The 20,125-nt window shown below is 45.5% G+C and overlaps 1 protein-coding gene across 1 annotated transcript in view; it reads left to right on the forward strand.

Moving 5' to 3' along the window:
* Nucleotides 1-20,125, forward strand: part of MUC16 (mucin 16, cell surface associated) — a 222,716-nt gene that overhangs the window by 201,580 nt on the left and 1,011 nt on the right. The window contains exons 79-91 of the mRNA XM_030936547.1: nucleotides 129-164; nucleotides 2,471-2,521; nucleotides 3,306-3,427; nucleotides 3,518-3,585; nucleotides 3,719-3,891; nucleotides 6,070-6,200; nucleotides 6,554-6,621; nucleotides 8,373-8,521; nucleotides 10,462-10,622; nucleotides 10,950-11,017; nucleotides 13,374-13,540; nucleotides 17,886-17,927; nucleotides 18,251-18,330. Coding sequence (XP_030792407.1) covers nucleotides 129-164; nucleotides 2,471-2,521; nucleotides 3,306-3,427; nucleotides 3,518-3,585; nucleotides 3,719-3,891; nucleotides 6,070-6,200; nucleotides 6,554-6,621; nucleotides 8,373-8,521; nucleotides 10,462-10,622; nucleotides 10,950-11,017; nucleotides 13,374-13,540; nucleotides 17,886-17,927; nucleotides 18,251-18,330 — 1,316 coding nt within the window. The remainder of the gene's footprint in view (nucleotides 1-128; nucleotides 165-2,470; nucleotides 2,522-3,305; nucleotides 3,428-3,517; nucleotides 3,586-3,718; nucleotides 3,892-6,069; nucleotides 6,201-6,553; nucleotides 6,622-8,372; nucleotides 8,522-10,461; nucleotides 10,623-10,949; nucleotides 11,018-13,373; nucleotides 13,541-17,885; nucleotides 17,928-18,250; nucleotides 18,331-20,125) is intronic.

Genomic DNA, 20,125 nt, shown 5'->3' on the forward strand with positions numbered 1-20,125 from the left:
AAATGTATCCATCATCTCTAGATACACAAAGGGAAAGGCATTCAGGCAGGGGCCCCATATGGACAAAGGCATGGAGTATCTGGGACGGTTCCACCATCTCCTCTTATGTGTGACCTCTTTGTTTCTAGGTTACAACGAACCTGGTCCAGATGAGCCTCCTACAAGTACGTGTCTTTGAGTCCAGTGCCCATTTCAATCTCCATGGGTCTTGGTTCAAGCTTTTCTCCTCATTCATAAAGGAAGCTTGCCCCAAGTTCGGGCTGGTCCCCTGAGGTGGTGAGGGGCAACGTCTCAGTGGGAGGAAGAATGCTGAGTCCTTGGCCTGTTTTTAGACCTGCAGCCATAGTCTTAGCTTTGTGAATTTTCCACGCCCCTCTGGGTTGGAAGAAGAAGTTTGAACAAGCATCCTACAGGGACTTGAAGAAGCATCCTACGGGGATAGAGGTTGAGGTCAGATGATGACCTTGTTAGTCCATACCTCTTGATAACAAAATCTCCTCCAAGTGCCCCAGCAGGGGCTTCATGGTCAAGCTGCAAACTCTGCTGGCTACTCAAGTGAATTTGGCTAAATTTGCCCATTGCCTCATCCAGTGATCCACTCATCTATCTTTCCAGCCATCCATTTTTCTATCCTTCCAGTCATCTCTCAGACACCATCCTTCCTTCCATCCATCCATCCATTCACCCATCCATCCATCCACCCCATTTTCCTGACCATTTACCTCCTCATCCTTCTTCCATCTGTCCTTTTATCCATCTATTCATCCATCACCCATTGTCCTGCCCATTCACCTGCTTGTCCCTCCTTTCTTCTGTCCTTCTATACATCTATCTATCCATCCATCCATCCTTCCACTCATCCACCACCCACCCATCCTGCCCATTCACTTGCTAGCCCTTCCTTCCTTCTGTCCTTCCGTCCACCCATCCACCCATCTTCCTGCCCATTCACTTGCTTGTCCTTCCTTCTATCTGTTCTTTTATCCATCTCTGCTTCCATCCACCATCCATCCATCCACCCTTCTCCCTAGTCACCTATTTGTCCTTCTTTCTGTCCTTCCAACCACCCATCCATCTTTCCATTCATCCTCCTCTTCATTCACCTGTTTCCTTCTTTCTGTCTTTCCATCCATCCATCTATCCAGCCAGCCATCTCTCCACCCATTCTCCTCCCCACTCAATTTTCCTTCCTTCCATCTGTCCTTTTATCCATCCATCCATCCACCCATCCGTCCATCCATCCATCATCCATCCATCTATCCGTCTCCCCATTCACCTGTTTGTCCTTCTTTCTGTCCTTCCAACCATCCATCCATCTCTCCATCCATCCTCCTGCCTATTCATCTGCTTGTCTCTCCTTCCTTCTGTCCTTTTATCCATCCATCCATCCACCCATCCATCCATCCATCCATCATCCATCCATCTATCCGTCTCCCCATTCACCTGTTTGTCCTTCTTTCTGTCCTTCCAACCATCCATCCATCTCTCCATCCATCCTCCTGCCTATTCATCTGCTTGTCTCTCCTTCCATCTGTCCTTTTATCCATCCATCCATCCACCCATCCATCCATCCATCCATCATCCATCCATCTATCCGTCTCCCCATTCACCTGTTTGTCCTTCTTTCTGTCCTTCCAACCATCCATCCATCTCTCCATCCATCCTCCTGCCTATTCATCTGCTTGTCTCTCCTTCCTTCTGTCCTTCTATCCATCCATCCATCTGCCCATCCACCCACTCATCCTCTTGCCCATTCACCTCCTTGTCCTTCCTTCCACCTGTCCTTTTATCCAACCATCCATCCATCTTCCATCCATTCATCCTTCTCCCCATTCACCTGTTTGTCCTTCTCTCTATCCTTCTAACCATCCATCCATCCTCGTATTCATTCACCTGTTTCCTTCTTTCCGTCCTTTCATCCATCCGTCTATCCACCCAGCCATCTCTGCACCCACCCTTCTCCTCACTCACCCAATTGTCCTTCCTTCCTTCTGTCCTTCAATTACTTCATCCATCTACCCATTCACTTATTCATCCATGCATCCATCTATCCATTCATATGTCTACCCATCCTCCTGCCCAATTAACCTGTTTGTTCTTCCTTTCCTTCCTTCTTTCATCTCTCCAACTTCTCTTCCTCTTTCTTATCTATCTTGCCTTCTCTTTTGACCCTCCAGTTGTACATTGCACCTTCTGCCCATTCATTGATCCCTTCCATTTTCCTGCCTACCCATCCACCTATCTTCTTTGTTTAACCTTTCTCTTGTTCACCCCCACCCCCACTCTCTTGGGTTAATTTCACTCACAGTCTTGTTCACTCCTCCACTCACACAGTCACTCTTTCCCTCAGTCTCATTTATGGCCCACCTGTGAATGGTTGTCCTGGCTTGGACTACTGATGAAGCCCAGGGGAGCTTCTCCCACTAGGTGATGGGCTTTGTTCCTCTCTGATGGACTGTTCCTTCCACAGCTCCCAAGCCAGCCACCATATTCCTGCCTCCTCTGTCAGAAGCCACAACAGGTATCTGGGGTCCATTTTTCCTCCTCAAAGATTAGACTGGCAGTTCAATCAGACACCTGCCCTCGTGGAGCCCCCAATTTTATGAAATAAATAGACCATCATAATGTCAGATGTTTTGGGGTGAGACACCTGGCATAATTGGGAAGGAGGAGGGCTTTCTGGAGAAAGTTTCACCTGAACTGAGTCTTTAAGGATGAGTAAGAGTGATTCAGGCAAATAGGGCATAAGTAGTATAACTGAAAGAGGGGAGTCCATGAACAAAGCCTCGGTGGCCAGAAACAGCATAGAGTATAGGGAGAAGTGAGAGGAATTTGGTTTGCATGAAACATAAAGCTCAACCCAGAGTGGATGGACAAGTGAGACTGAAAGGTCAGCAAGAGCCAGATTGGGAAGGACATTGAATGCCAAGTCAAGAAATTTGAACTTCATACTGAAGGCCATAGGGAGCTGTGGATGGTACTAGAGCAGGGGCAGCCGTAGTGAGATCGTCATTTCAGAAAGATTCTTCTCGTGTTCAGTATAGAGAATATCCTTTAGATAGGGCATCCAGTGAGTCTGCCAGGGTGCTGATCAGGATAAGAGAAAATAAGACCTTAACTGGGATAGGGGAGGAGTTAGAGGATATATGTGATGAATATGCAGCAAAGGGAATTGGTGTTACTTGGAGGGGAGAAGATACATAGCTTCTGACTTGGATGGCCACACTGGTTAATAATGAGTGCAGTCTGATCTAGTCTCAGACCAGCCCTCAGTTGCAGACATCTCTCCTCCCCACCTCCTGCAGCCGTGGGGTACCACCTGAAGACCCTCACACTCAACTTCACCATCTCCAATCTCCAGTATTCACCAGACATGGGCAATGGCTCAGCTGCATTCAACTCCACCGAGAGGGTCCTGAAGCACCTGGTGAGACCCTGGTCCCAGCAGCTCCCAGTGGGATAAATCCTACCCCTAACCTCTGTTCCTCAGCTTACCCTCTTCCTCCTTCCTCTCCAGCTCAGACCCTTGTTCCAGAAGAGCAGCCTGGGCCCCTTCTACTTGGGTTGCCGACTGATCTCCCTCAGGTGAGACCACTTCCTGGCCATTTGCCAGTAATGATCACCCCTTTCTCAGCCCTCCCCTGCTCCTCCCTCCTCTGCTCTCTACCTGCAGAGGTCTCAGGACCTCTCTAGAGTCCTCAAATGCCTCTCTCCCCAGGCCTGAGAAGAATGGAGCAGCCACTGGCGTGGACACCACCTGCACCTACCACACTGACCCTATGGGCCCTGGGCTGGACATACAGCAGCTTTACTGGGAGCTGAGTCAGCTGACCCATGGTGTCACCCAACTGGGCTTCTATGTCCTGGACAGGGATAGCCTCTTCATCAACGGTGAGTGTCAGGCTGAACTTGGATTTACAGTGACTTTGGGGGTGGTGGTGGGTTGTTTTGTTTTTGAGATGGAGTCTCACTCTGTCACCCAGGCTGGGGTGCAATGGTGCAATCTCGGCTCTGCAACCTCTGCCTCCCACGTTCAAGCAATTCTCCTGCCTCAGCCTCCCAAGTAGCTGGGATTACAGGTGCATGCCACCATGCCCAACTAATTTTTGTATTTTTAGTAGAGACAGGGTTTCACCATGTTGCCCAGACTGGTCTCAAACCCCTGACTTCAGGTGATCCACCTGCCTTGGCCTCCCAAAGTGCTGGGATTACGGGCATGAGTCACCGTGCCTAGCCTACCATGACTATTATTTGTCCCTGCTGTATTCCCTTTCCTCTCTTAAAAAAAAACAGCCCAAGGCCCGGCTGGGGGCCACCCTTCCCCAAACCACCAAGGGGAGAATCTTTCCTATTATTTTGAGTAAATAGCATGAAATTCTTTGACCAAATTAATGTCATAAATTGCCTCTTTCTCCTCCACTTTTGTTTCCAGCTTGGTTGCGGTATAACTATCAAATACAATTATATGTATTTAAGATGTATAATGTGGTGATTTAATATATGTGTAGCTTATGAAATGATTAGCATGATCAAATTAGTTAACACTGCTATTATGTCACATAGTTACTGTGCATTTTGGTGAGTCTGTGTGAAAGAGAGAGAGAGAGAACACTTAAAATCTATTCTCACAGAAAATTTCAGGTTTACAATACAGTATTATTAACTATAATCACCAAGCTTTATACTCAATCTCCAGAACTTACTCATCTTATAACTAAAAGTTTGTATTCTGTGACCAACATCTCCCCATTTTCTCTATTACCACCCCCATGCCCCAGCCCCTGATAACCACCATGCCACTCTCTGCTTCTATAAGTTTGACTTCTTCGGATCCCACGTATAAGTGAGGTCATGCAGTATTTGTCTTTCCCTGTCTGGTTTATTTCACTTAGCATAATTCCCGCCCCCCTCCCCAGTTTCATCCATAATGAATTTCAGTTCAGAACCCAAGTGGCTGAGCCATGGCATCCTTTGGGACAGGATAGCAGGGCCTTCTATATGAGGATCCTCTGTGTCAGCGGTTATTACCAGGGGACACTTCTGCACTTCCGCCCCGCCCCCCACAACCGGGAGACTCTAGGCAATATACGGAAACATTTTTGGGTATCACAACTCAGACAGAGAAGGAGGGTGCAACTGGCATCTAGTGGTTCAGTAGCCCATTTTCCAGTGCACAGGAGACGCCCACCCCAGGGAATGATCCAGCCCCAGAAGCCAATGATTTCAAGGGTGAGAAATCCTGTTGTACATGGTCCCAAAGTTCCCAGGTGGGCACAAGGCTGACATTTATCACACTTTACTGTAATTACTTATTAAATTTTCTGATTCCACCTTACCTTGTGAGCTCAACAAAATTACAGTCTTTTACGAGTGCCACCGTACCCTCGGTTCTCAGTATATCAGCACATCGTAGTATGGAAAGAATCATTGCATGAGTGAGCAAATGAAAGAGTAGAGTCTCAGCTATAACTCACATTCATTCATTCAGCAAACATATATGGGTGGCTGTTCTGCCCTAAGCCTTGTGCTGGGTCTGGAGATGGAAGACACATTTTTCTGTCTCTGAAAAACTCATACTTAAGTGAACAACAAATTAAGGGTACAATAAAGACCCCACTGCTGTTATTAACAGGATACTAAGGGAGCTGAAAGGAGGAGTAAATCAAGGAGGGCTTCCTGGAGGAGGGTGTTATGTACCCGGCCCTGTGCCGGGACACAGTAATGAATAAGACAGACATGGGCCCCTACTGTGCTGGAGCTCCCTCTCACTGGGCTCTTGAAGGGTGAGCTTCAAGCGTTTTGCAGGAAATGAAAAGGATGCATTCCTAGAAGCGGGAACTGCATAGCACATGCAGGAAAGCTCAGCTCAGGAGAATCTGTGTAAAAGTCCAGTTTTCCCTCTCTTTGGGACAACTTTCCGTCTAAGAGCTCCTGCAATGCCCAGCATGTGGACCTGCAATTGACTGATTCTGACGGTAGGCAGGGGACCCTTGGGCCATTCTGGCTCTGCATTTTGTGATCAGCATTTCCCCACTATATGTTGTCTTTTCTTCTTCTCTGTGGCTCCAGGCTATGCACCCCAGAATTTATCAGTCTGGGGCAAGTACCAGATAAATTTCCATATTGTCAACTGGAACTTCAGTAATCCAGACCCCACGTCCTCAGAGTACATCACCCTGCTGAGGGACATCCAGGACAAGGTAGGGCATCTCTCACCCCTCCCGTCTTCCCTGCCCTGTGTGCTTCTCTGCCTCTTCTGCCTGATTTGTCTATTAAGTGATCATTTCAAATGCTTCACTTCACTACGTATTCTGGGTTCTCTCTGTTTCCAAAAGTGCTTTCTTGACTACCGTTCCCATTTCCCAGATGGGCAAACTGAGGCTCAGAAAGGGGCGTGGTGTACCTAGGGTCACACAGTGCTTTAGGAGCAGAGTTCGGATTTGAACTCTGGTCCCCTTTGCTCCAAGTACTGTGTTTTTTTCCCCTGGCATCAGCGGCCCCTCCACCCCCAAGAGATCTCCATCTCACCCACTCTTCCTACCTATCCTTCTAGGTCACCACACTCTACAAAGGCAGCCAACTACACGACATGTTCCGCTACTGCCTGGTCACCAACTTGACGTAAGTTCTGAAGGTCACAAGCAGTGGCCAAGCTTGTGGCTGTGCCTCTGAGCACCCTTGAACTAGACATCCCCAATGGGGTACCCATTCTCTCCTATATCCCTGTTAGCTAATCCTACCATCTCCTCCCATAAATCCTCAAGGTAGGGAGTGAGGACTAACCTCATGGAGCCACCAACTCCCCACATCCACCTTCTTCTTTTTTTTCTGGACACTTGGGAAAAGATAATGTTTTGATGTAGAACTCAAAATATTAGCCCGATAATAATATTTAACATCAACCAGGCTCCTCTCATTTAATTCTGACAACAGTCTCTATGAGTTGAGTGCAAAGATCATCCCTGTTGTGCAGATGGGAAAATTGAGGGTCAGAAAATTGAGCTTCCCAAGAACTGTCAAAGTTGGGATTTGAACCCAGGTCTCTGATGACTGGAGAAAGGAATGAAGATATCTATACTTGGGAAGAGGAGGATTACAGGACACAGTGCTGACTTTGCATATTTCTAAACTTCAAGGATTTTGTATTCAGTTGGGAATATGGAGATGGTTAATGGGAACAAAAAACTAGAAAGAATGAATAAGACCTAGTATTTGCTAGCACAACAGGGTGACTGTAGTCAAAATAATTTGATTGTACATTTTAAACATTTTAAATATATAACTAAGGTGTATGCTTGGATTGTTTGTAACACAAAGGATATATGCTTGAGGGGATGGATACCCCATTTACTCTGATGATTATTATGTATTACATGCTTGTATCAAAACATCTTATGTACCCCATAAATATAAGAACAACTACTATGCACCCACAAACATTACAAACAAATAAAATCAAAAGTAGGCTGGGCACAGTGGCTCATGCCTGTAATTCTAGCACTTTGGGAGGCCAGGGCAGGCGGATCTCTTGAGCCCAGAAGTTCAAGACCAGCCTGGGAGACCTAGTCTCTACAAAAAAATACAAAAATTAGCCAGGCATGGTGGCACACACCTGTAGTCTCAGCCACTTGGGAAGCTGAGGTGGGAGGATCACCTGACCCTAGGAGGCTGCACTCCAGCCTGGGTAACAGAGTGAGACCCTATCCCAAAAAAATAAAACAAAAATAAAAAGTTGAAATCAAGAGGGGAAAAGTGGGAGAAATTGGGATAATTTTCACAATACCTTCCACCAGAGTGATGATGAAGAATGCATAAGTCACTTCTTAGGGGTCTTGATCTATAAAACATGTCGATTATTGTTACTGTTATTGCTTCCAGATGTAATTCCTGGAAGTCTTCCTTTTTTTTTTTTTTTTTTTTTTTTTTTTTGAGATGGAGTCTTGCTCTGTTGCTCAGGCTGGAGTGCAGTGGTGCGAACTCGGCTCACTGCAACTGCCTCCTGGGTTCAAGCAATTCTCCTGCCTCAGCTCCCCCATGTAGCAGGGACTACAGGCAGGTGCCACCACTCCCAGTGAAGTTTTGTATTTTTATTAGAGACGGGGTTTTGCCATGTTGGTCAGGCTGGTCTCAAACTCCTGACCTCAGGTGATTTGCCCGCCTCGGCCTCCCAAAGTGCTGGGATTATAGGCGTGAGCCACTGCATCCAGCCGAAGGCCTCCCATTTTGATCAGGACCCTTGTCTAGACTGGGGGTGTGGGCAGCTAGGCACCCCACCACCACCTTGCCTCTAGATCTTTGGCTCTTTAAAGACAGCAACCCATGACCCTGCTGATGCTGAGTACTGGCTGAATTCCTGTGGTCTCTGTCCCTAGGATGGACTGCATGTTGGTCACTGTCAAGGCATTGTTCTCCTCCGATTTGGACCCCAGCCTGGTGGAGCAAGTATTTCTAGATAAGACCCTGAATGCCTCATCCCATTGGCTGGGCTCTACCTACCAGCTGGTGGACATCCATGTGACAGGTACAAGCTGGGGTGGCTGGTTTCATAACTGAAAGAGATGGGGTTGTGAGGAAAGATGGGGCTTCTCGGTACCAGCGGAATTGGTGGAGGCTCTAGAGAGAGAAAGGGAGGCTTTCTGGAGACCCATGGAGATGATCTCTGGCAGGAGATTATCCAACGAGGCAAGAGCAGAACACTCAGCCATTGCACCTAAAAGAATAGCTATTTTTACATATAAAAAAATTGTGTTGAATGAATGAATCAATGAATCATTTATTTTGAATCAATTTATTGATTCATTCATTTAATTAATGAATAAGTGATTTATTAAATAATTGATTATGTAATTGATTAATTGATTTCATTGACTAATTGATTAATTGAGTATTGATTTAACTGATCAATTAAAATGGTTAATTAAATGAATGAATCAATCAATGAATAAGTCATTCATTCATTCAATAAACAATGGAAGTAAACACGTACTGATGATAAAGTGTGATCATTGCTATGATAAGGGAATTTCAGAAGCCTGTGGGAGCCTCAAGGAGGAACACACAACCTTGTCTTGGAAAGTTTTGTGTAGGAAGGGGTGAAGAAGCTGAGATCTGACAGAGAATGGGACCTAGCCAGGGTAAATAGATGAAGAATTGTGCTCCATGCATCTATAACCTAGAAGATAGAAAGAATATGGCATTTGCCCGGGCATGGTGGCTCACACCTGTAATCCTAGCACTTTCAGAGGCCAAGGCAGGTGGATCACCCGAGGTCAGGAGTTCGAGACCAGCCTGACCAGTATGATGAAACTCCATCTCTACTAAAAATACAAAAATTAGCCAGACATGGTGGTGTGTGCCTGAAATCCCAGCTACTTGGGAGGCTGAGACAGGAGAATCGCTTGAACCCAGGAGGCAGAGGTTGCAGTGAGCCGAGATCGCGCCATTGCACTCCAGGCAACAAGAGCGAAACTGCATCTCAAAAAAAAAAAAAAAAGGAATATGGCATTTTGGGGGAAGTTGAGGAAGATTGATGTAGCTGGAGCACCCACTTTGATATTGGAGAGGTGACAGTTGAAGCCAAAGATGTGGGCAGAGACATTATTGGGTACTGGAAAGGCTTGGGGAGGAACATAACACACTCATGAGTTCTGCTTTAGAAAGAAAGTGAAATGAATTCTGCTTATCCTCTGGGCGCTGTGTGCAGAATGGAGGGTGGAGGGAGAGAAGAGCAGAGTCAGGAAGACCCTTTATGAACAAAGATCATTAGTTAGAAGACTCTGGGTTGCTCAGCACCTACGCCTGCTGACTACACCCCCAGAGAAACCCAGTCTTTTTCCCCCCACATTGAAGGGAATCCTTACAATGCTTGGTAGAAAGAGAGTTGGACAGGTAGATGGGTGGATGGATGCAAGTTGGACAGATGGATGGAGGAAGATCCTCCATCCAATATAGAGCTGTCACCTAAAACCCTCTATCCCACCTTTAAAATCCTAGCTCAGCCAGGCACGGTGGCTCACACCTGTAATCCCAGCACTTTGGGAGGCCAATGCGGGTGGATCCCCTGAGGTCGGGAGTTCGAGACCAGCCTGACCAACATGGAGAAACCATGTCTCTACTAAAAATACAAAAAAAAAAAAAAAAAAAAAAAAAATTAGCCAGGCGTGGTGGTGCATGCCTGTAATCCCAGCTACTCAGGAGGCTGAGGCAGGAGAATGGCTTGAACCCAGGAGGTGGAGGTTGCGGTGAGCCAAAATCATACCATTGCACTCCAGCCTGGGCAAAGAGAGTTAAACTGTCTCAAAAAAACAAAACAAAACAAACGACCTCGCCTCCAGAAAAAAAAAAAGAATAAAACCTAGCTCAGCTCCCAATGCCAGAAATAAGTTAAGCTAGCTGGAATAATCTCTTTCTTAAAACTCTGCCTTGAGAGTGAATTTTTACATCCTTTTTTTTAAATTCTAGAAATGGAGCCACCAGTTTATCAACCAACAAAACCAACAAGCAGTTCCAGCACCCAGCACTTCTACCTGAATTTCACCATCACCAACCTACCATATTCCCAGGACATGTCCCAGCCAAGCACCACCAATTACCAGAGGAACAAAAGGAATATTGAGGACGCGGTGAGAAGGGGGTGGTGTGTCCACTCTATTGCATGCAGAAATCGACTTATGCATTCTGGGTAGCCACAGGGTGACCTTTTATAACAATCCACAAAGACAGGTTCTTATTCCCATTTAAGACGCAAGCACAGAGAGGTTCAGTAGCTGACCCAAGGTCACACAGCTAAGTCATACCCTAGAAGAGCATGTCCTTTGATATACATACCTGGGCAAGTGGTTGTCATGACAAGAAACAAAATAGATGGAGAAGTGTGCTCAGTGGCTACAAATTCTCTGATGCTACCGGGACCAGGATTCTGACCTAAGAAACATCGCCCTGTCTTTCAGCTCAACCAACTCTTCCGAAATAGCAACATCAAGAGCTATTTTTCTGACTGTCAAGTTTCAACATTCAGGTGAGTTCTAACTCAGGACCTAATGACTCTAGGAACTTCTGCTGTCCTTTAAATAGAAGTGTTCCCAAACCATAGCTTTGATGGAAGAGAACCCTAGAAATAAGAGAGGTGTTAACTAAAAACCAGCTTTTTCCTAAAGCTGGAACCCAACTGGCTTCAACACTCAAAAGCACTGGTGTAAATCTCAGCAGACGTAAAGGTACCTGGTGCTGAGGCCATGGACTCTAGAGTGTAGAATCGACTACATTAAGACATCGGCTACTGAAATCAGGACCCATGGAAGATGGGGGAAGGAGGGGACTAAAACCAGATTACTTAGATTCCAGCAGCCTGTGCCTTTTTTTTTTTTTTTTTTTTCGAGACGGAGTCTTGCTCTGTCGCCCAGGCTGGAGTGCAGTGGCCGGATCTCAGCTCACTGCAAGCTCCGCCTCCCGGGTTTACGCCATTCTCCTGCCTCAGCCTCCCAAGTAGCTGGGACTACAGGCACCTGCCACCTCGCCCGCCTAGTTTTTTGTATTTTTTAGTAGAGACGGAGTTTCACCGTGTTAGCCAGGATGGTCTCGATCTCCTGACCTTGTGATCCACCCGTCTCGGCCTCCCAAAGTGCTGGGATTACAGGCTTGAGCCACCACACCCGGCCCTAACTGTGCTTTTCAATGACAGGTATCAATTCCAATGGGGGAATACAACGATTTTTTTTTTTTTTTACAACTGCCCTGGGAACAGACTTTCCTCACTAAACAAATTCTGAGTCAGAACAAATAAAGAGAAGCCCTGAGAATAGGGCTTTTTCAAGGAGCTGCCAAGCAGATCAAATAGTGACAAGGTTCTGCAGATTGATGTCTGCAGCACTCTCAAGATATTTTGACTGCTAGGTGGCTGGTTTTCACAGCTATCATGATTGTGAGGCTACTGGTTTTCAAAATTACCGAGGATCTTGCTGGATGCAGTGGCTCGCAACTGTAATCCCAGCACTTTGGGAGGCCAAGGTGGGCGGACCGCTTGAGCTCAGGAGTTTGAGACCAGCCTGGGCAATATGGTGAAAATCCATCTCTACAAAAAATAACAAAAATCAGCTGAGCGTAGTGGTGTGCGCTGTAGTCCCAGTTACTTAGGAGGCTGAAGTGGGAGGATGGCTTGAGCCCAGGGGGCAGAGGTTGCAGTGAGCTGAGATTGTGCCATGCACTCCAGCCTGGGCAACAGAGCCAGAGCCTGTCTCAATAATAACAATAATAATAATAATAATAATAATAATAATAAAATACTGAGGGTCTTGAAAGAGCACTGTGGAAATAATGCAAGTTAAAATGCCACAAAGCTTGCTCTTTTTACTGAGATTTAACACCTTCCTTAACTAAACACCCCTTGAATTTTTGCAAGCCTTTGGTTCACTTCTAGACTTCTGGAAAAATTGATTCGGACTATTTTGGCCATTTTTCTCATTGATTTTATGGGTATTCAGAAGTCGTTACTCCAACATTCCAATGTTACCCCAACGTTAAAAATAATTATTTTTAAAATTAAAAATTATTTATTTTATTTATTTATTTGATACACAGTCTCCCTCTATTGCCCAGGCTGGAGTGCAGTGGCACAATCTCAGCTCACTGCAAACTCCACTTCCCAGGTTCAAGCAATTCTCCTCCCTCAGCCTCCCAAGTAGCTGGGATTATGGGCATGTGCCACCACACCAGGCTAATTTTTGTGTTTTTAGTAGAGATGGGGTTTCACTGTGTTAGCCTGGCTGGTCTCAAACTCCTGATCTTGAGTGATCCACCCGCCTTGGCCTCCCAAAGTGCTGGGATAACAGGCATGAGTCATCATGCCCGGCCTCTCTGTGGCTGTTTTTAAATGAATTAAGTAGAATAAAAGTAGAAATTCAGTTCTTCTCCCACACTAGCTGCATTTTAAGTGTTTAATAACAACATGAAGCTACTAATGGCTGCATTGTGTAGTGCAGATGTAGAATTTGTTTGTTCGTTTTTTGTTTTGTTTTTGAGATGAAGTCTTGCTCTGTCACCAGGTTGGAGGGCAGGGGCACGGTCTCGGTTCACTGCAAACTCTACTCCCTGGTTCAAGCGATTCTCCTGCCTCAGCCTCCCGAGTAGCTGGGATTACAGGCGCACGCCCCAACACCCAGCTAATATTTGTATGGATGGTCTCAATCTCCTGACCTCGTGATCCGCCTGCCTGAGCCTCCCAAAGTTTTGGGATTATAGGCGTGAGCCACTGTGCCTGGCCGACATGGAATGTTTACATCATTGCAGAAAGTTCTTACAGGAAGACTCTAGAAGGAGAAAGCCTAGAATCATGATAAAATTGCAGATATCTTTCCTTATCCCTTGTCCTCTTCCAGGTCTGTCCCCAACAGCCACCACACGGGGGTGGATTCCCTGTGTAACTTCTCGCCACTGGCTCGGAGAGTAGACAGAGTTGCCATCTATGAGGAATTCCTGCGGATGACCCGGAATGGGAGCCAGCTGCAGAACTTCACCCTGGACAGGAGCAGTGTCCTTGTGGATGGTAAAGCTCCCTGGGTCATTGGGGCTGGGGTAGAAACTCCCACTTCCTCACCTGGGTCCCTCCCTGGGAATCTGAAAGCTTGGGGATGATTCATCATCGACCTTTCTCAGACTGGGAGAAAGTGGCTTAGTTCTCCTAGGCGTTACCCATCATTGAAGGAAAGAAAAGGATGCCCGAGGGATACGGGAGGCATTTACCCTCTTCTGGCCAGCTCTGTGACCTCAGGCTAGTCACATCTCCTCTCTGGACTTCTTATCTCTGTACTTAGCAAGTCACTTGGTTTTTGGTTCCCTTCTTGCCTGCCCTAGATGGTATTGCTCCTCCACCCCCAGGCAGCTGCAGTGTTAAACAATTACCCTGATTAGTTGTTGTTGTTGTGTTGTTTATTTGTTTGTTTGCTTTTGAGAGAGGGTCTCACTCTGTCACCTAGGCTGGAGTGCAGTGACATGATCTCAGCTCACTGCAGCCTCAACCCCTGGGCTCAAGCAATCCACCCATCTCAGCCTCCCAGATAGCTGGGACTATAGCCATGTGCCACCATCCCCGGATAATTTTTGTATTTTTTCTAGAGATGGGGTTTGGCGATGTTGCCCAGGCTGGTCTTGAACTCCTGTGCTCAAGCATGTCACCTGCTTCAGCCTCCCAAAGTGCTGGGATTACAGGCAGGCATGCACCACTGCACCTGGCTCTGGTTTTTTTGTGTTGGTTTTTTTCTTTTAGAGGCAGGGTCTTGCTCTGTTACCCAGAATGAAGTGCAGTGGTGCAATCACAGCTCACTGCAGTCTTGAACTCCCGGGCTCCAACGAGCCTCCCACCTCAGCCTCCGGAGTAGCTGGGACTACAGGCACGTGTCACCACGCCTTGCTAATTTCTAAATTTTGTGTAGAGAGAGGGTCTCACTATGTTGCCCAGACTGGTCTCTAACTCCTGGTCACAAATGATCCTGTTGCCTCAGCAGGTCAATTAGGGCTTCCAGTTTCAAGTTGTATGTGATTCATCCTCAACATATGTGGAAGGATGGACTTATTTTCCAACTCCAGAGATGGCTTCAAGGTGGCTCAACTTTGCATATCCAAATTTACCCATTCAAAGAAGTTATATACATTGTACCATGTATCAGGAATGTAACAGAGAGTAACTGTCTGCTTTTTCACCACTATATTCCAAGAACCCCATATTCTGCCTGGCACATAATAAACACTCAACTCATATTTACAAAAGAAATAACTAGATTTCATATGAGGTTCTTTTCAAGTCAAATGTGAACAACGTATTAGATAGGACCTTCCAGTGCCTGTGTGCCCTGTCCTTGGTTCTGATTTATTGTTGTGCAAGAGAGCACTGTTGATTCTTCAGAATCAACAAGCCTTTCACGTGCCTTTTTCTTGTTTTACCAATTTGCTTTTTAAAAATTAAAATTGTCGTCAGCTCACAGGCTTTCTAAAAACAGGCCATGGACCGGGCGCAGTGGCTCAGGCCTGTAATCCCAGCACTTTGGGAGGCCGAGGTGGGTGGATCATGAGGTCAGGAGATCGAGACCATCCTGTCTAACACAGTGAAACCCCATCTCTACTAAAAAAATACAAAACATTAGCCGGGCGAGGTGGCGGATGCCTGTAGTCCCAGCTACTCAGGAGGCTGAGGCAGGAGAATGGCGTGAGCCTGGGAAGCAGAGCTTGCAGTGAGCTGAGATCGTGCCACTGCACTCCAGCCTGGGCAACAGAGCAAGACTCCATCTCAAAAAAAAAAAAAAAAAAAAAAAAAGGCCATGGAACCAGCAAGGCTGTAGTTTGCCAAACCTTGCCTTGAATCAGCCCATCCAATAGAACTTTCTGTAATGATAGAAAATGTTTCTATCTGTGTTATTCAGCACAGAGCCATGTGCGATTACTAAGTGCTTGAAGTGTGGTTAATGTAACTGAGACACTGAAGTTTTAATTTTATTTAATTTTAATTTAAAAGCCACTTGTGGCTGCTCCATATTGCACACTACTTTTTTAAATTATTATTTGTATATATTTAAGGGATACAAGTGCAATTTTGTTGCATGGATCTATTGCCAAGTGGGGGAAGTCTGGGCTTTTAGGGTATCCGTTACCTGAATAATGTACATTGTACCCATTGAGTAATTTATCATCATCCACTCTTCTCCACTCCCCAACCCTTCCAAGTCTCCACTAGCTATTATTCCACTCTTTATGTCCATGCCTATGCATTATTTAGCATTGACATGTCTATGCATTATTTAGTCAAATACATGCACTATTTGACTTCCTGTATCTGAGTTGTTTGACCTTCACTTCCTTCCATGTTGCTGCAAAAGACATGATTTCATTCTTTTTTATGCCTGAGTGGTATTGCATTGTGTGTGTGTGTGTGTGTGTGTGTGTGTGTAGAGAGAGAGATCACATTTTCCTTATACACTCCTCCATTGATGGACACTTAGGTTGATTCCATATCTTTGCTATGGTGAATAGTTCTGTGATGGACACACAGGTGCAGGTGTCTTTTTGACACAATTATTTATTTTCCTTTGTGTAGATACCCAGTTGTGGGATTCCTGGGTCAAATGGTAGTTCCATTTTTAGTTCTTTGAGAAATCTCCATATGTTTTTCATAAAGATTGTACTAAATTACATTCCCACCAACAGTGTGCAAGAGTTTGCTTTTCTGGCATCCTTTCCAACATCTGTTATTTTTTGTCTTTTTAGTAACAGCCATTCTGACTGGTGTAAGGCAGTATCTCATCGTGGTTTTAACCTACATTTCTCTGGTTATTAGTGATGTCGAGCATTTTTTCATATGCTTGTTAGTCACTGGTATGTATTCCACATCTTTAAGAAGTTGACTATAGGCTGGGCGTGGTGGCTCGCATCTGTAATCCCAGCACTTTGGGAGGCCAAGGCAGGCAGATCATGAGGTCAGGAGTTCAAAACCAGCCTGGCCAACATGGTGAAACCCTGTCTCTACTAAAAATACAAAAAATTAGCCAAGCATGGTGGTGCGTGCCTGTAATCCCAGCTACTTGGGAGGCTAAGGCAGGAGAATCGCTTGAACCTGGGAGGCGGAGGTTGCAGTGAGATGAGATCACATCATTGCGCTCCAGCCTGGGCGACAGAGCAAGACTCCATCTTGAGAAAAAAAAAAGAAGTTGGCCATAACAGAAATATGCAAGGCATGGACATAAAGAGTGGAATAATAGCTGGTGGAGACTTGGAAGGGTTGGGGAGTGGAGAGGAGTGGATGATGAGAAATTACTCAATGGGTACAATGTACATTATTCAGAGTTGTAGAAGTAGAGGAATCAGTAACCCTTCTCCCCATGCCTGATGGTGGCTTTACATCCCTATCTTCATGGAGTTTGTGCTGTAGTGAGGAATAACAAGAACAGGCAGTTGTCAATTATAAATTATTTGATGTGAGCCTATTCACACATGGGTGTGGTCATCAGGGAAGGCTTCCTGGAGGAAATGACATTGAAGGTGAATTCTAAAAGATGACGATAAAACCACCAAGTGAAGGAGAGCTTAAATGTGTTTTTAGGCAGAAGAAAAAGCTTTTGGGTAAGAATTTTAAAACCTAGAGAGATCCCATGAGTTTCCAACTGCGATGATCCATTCTCTCCACCACCACCATTGGGCCCAGCCCAATTTAGGTCCACCATGCCCAGAGGCATGAATTTAACTTACGACACTCTTGTGGTGGGATAATGGCTTTGGACTTATGTAGCCACATGTCCTCATTTTTTTAGAGATACAAATTGAAATATTTGGGGTGAGATGTCATGATGTCCACTCAACTCTAAAACTTCAGCCAAAACATTTACTTTCACTGAAATGTTAATAAATCATAAATTGGATGTATATGTTTTAGTTGGAGGAAATATAAATCACTAAATCTAGGTGATGAATATTTATTGTAGTCTTCTCTCTGCTTTTTTGTATGCTTGTAAAGTTGTATTTAAAAGAATAAGACACACTCGGCCGGGCGCGGTGGCTCACACCTGTAATCCCAGCACTTTGGGAGGCCGAGGTAGGTGGATCACGAGATCAGGAGTTTGAGACCAGCCTGTCTAACGTGGTAAAACCCCATGGTAAAAAACAGCACTACTAAAAAAAAAAAAAAAATACAAAAATTAGCCGGGCGTTTTGGCAGGCGCCTGTAATCCCAGCTACTTGGGAGGTTGAGGCAGGAGAATTGCTTGAACCCAGGAAGTGGAGGTTGCAGTGAGCCAAGATCATGCCACTGCAATCTAGCCTGAGCAACACAGCAAGACTCCATCTCCAAAAAAAAAAAAAAAGAATAAGACATACTCACATGCATCCTCCATTTCTTTCATTTCTAGGGTATTCTCCCAACAGAAATGAGCCCTTAACTGGGAATTCTGGTAAGTCTCAAAGAAGCCCCAGCCCAGGGTAGGGAGGGGGTAACCTGATGGTGCTTTGCCTTGTCCAAGAGCACCAGGCACACAGAGTCTTGGATGAGGATCAAAGTTGACCAACCCATGGCAAAGGCTATTGAGGCATAGGGAAGGGATAGCAGGGATCCTGGCTTGCTGGGGGCCCGCTTTTTGGGGGCATCGGAGGCTTGAGGTGTTGAGCCACTAAGCTCTCCTCCCCAGGGCTGTGCCCATCCTCAGGCCACATAGGGTCCAAGAAGGAGCCCTAGGACATGGCAGGAGGTGGCTCACCCCAGCCCTTGTCTCCCCAGACCTTCCCTTCTGGGCCATCATCCTCATCTGCTTGGCAGTACTCCTGGGACTCATCACATGCCTGATCTCCGGCTTCCTGGTGAGCAAGGAAGGGTTGCTTGTCTTCTTACTATTGGGTTGTAAGAGTTCTTAGTGTATTACAAAACCATACTATACTATACACAAGTCCTTTGCTGGATATATGTTTTGCAAACATTTTCTCCCAGTTGATGGAGTGGCTTTCCTGTTTTCTTTCTATAATTTTATTTTGAATTAATTGACAAGTAATGAATGCATAGATTTAGGGGATACGATGTGATGCTTTGGTATATGTACAATTATGCAATGACTCAATCAAGCTAATTAATATGTCCCTCACCTCTCATAGTTATTATTTCTTTGTGGTGTGAACGTTGGCAACCTATACTCTTAGCAATTTTGAAATCTACATTACTATTAACTATAGTTACTATGTTGTGCACATCTCAAAAACTTCACAACCTGTATGCTGATTACAAGATATTGAGTGAAAAAGTGATTGCAAAGAGTGTAAACAAAAGAATATAAGAGAAAAATGTAACAACATTCGTCATTAGGGAAATATACAGGGAAGGCACAACAGGAGGCCACTTTGCACAAGAATGGATAAAATTGAAAAGATTGACTATAACCAGTGTTGGTGAAAATGTGACAGAACTGGAACTCTCAGAAAGCTCTAGTGGAAAATAGCTTGGCCATTTCTTTGAAAATTACACACACCTACCATAAGACCCTACCATCCCACTCCTAGTAATTTATTTAAGAGAAATAAAAACATATATCTATATGAAGACTTGTACATAAATAAATGTTCATAACAGCTTTGTTTGTAATAGCCAAACTCTGAAAACAACCCTAACATTCATTAACAAATATATCCGAACAATGGAATATTATTCAGCAATGAAAAGGAATTATTAATACATTAATAAAGTATACGGCAACATGTATAAATTGCAAAATAATTATGCCTAGTGAAAGAAACCAGACAAAGAAAAGAGTACATGCCATATGATTCCCTTTATAGACAAATTCTAGAAAATACAAACTAATTGCCGGGCTCGGTGGCTCACGCCTGTAATCCCAGCAATTTGGGAGGCCGAGGTGGGCAGATCACCTGAGGTCGAGAGTTCAAGACCAGCCTGACCAACATGGAGAGAGACCCCCATCTCTACTAAAAATACAAAATTAGCCGGGCTTGGTGGCACATGCCTGTAACCCCAGCTACTCGGAAGGCTGAGGCAGGAGAATCGCTTGAACCCAGGAGGCAGAGGTTGTGGTGAGCCGAGATTGCACCATTGCACTCTAGCCTGGGCAACAAAAGCGAAAGTTCGTAGGAAGGAAAGGGGAGGGGAGGGGAGGCGAGGGGAGGGGAGGAGAGGAGAGGAGAGGAAATACAAACTAATCTGTAAGGACAGGAATCAGATTAGTGGTTGCCTGGGAATGAAAATTGTTTGCAGTGGCAGGGAAAAAGGAACTGTAAAAGAGCAGGAGGAAAGTTGTGTGTGTGTGTGTGTATGTGTGTGTGTGTGTGTTTTCTTTTTTCTTGAGACGGAGTCTCACTCTGTCACCCAGGCTGGAGCACAATGGCATGATTTTGGCTCATTGCAACCTCTGCCTCTCAGGTTCAAGTGTTTTTCCTTCCTCAGCCTCGCAAGTAGCTGGGATTACAGACACACACCACCACACCCAGCTAATTTTTGTATTTTTAGTAGAGACAGGGTTTTACCATGTAGGCCAGGCTGGTCTCGAGCTCCTGACCTCTGGTGATCCACCCGCCTTGGCTTCCCAAAGTGCTGGGATTACAGGTGTGAGCCACCATGCCTGGCCAGGAGGAAAGTTTTAGGGATGACGGA

Source organism: Rhinopithecus roxellana, chromosome 8, assembly GCF_007565055.1.
Source record: "Rhinopithecus roxellana isolate Shanxi Qingling chromosome 8, ASM756505v1, whole genome shotgun sequence".
Taxonomy (NCBI): domain Eukaryota; kingdom Metazoa; phylum Chordata; class Mammalia; order Primates; family Cercopithecidae; genus Rhinopithecus; species Rhinopithecus roxellana.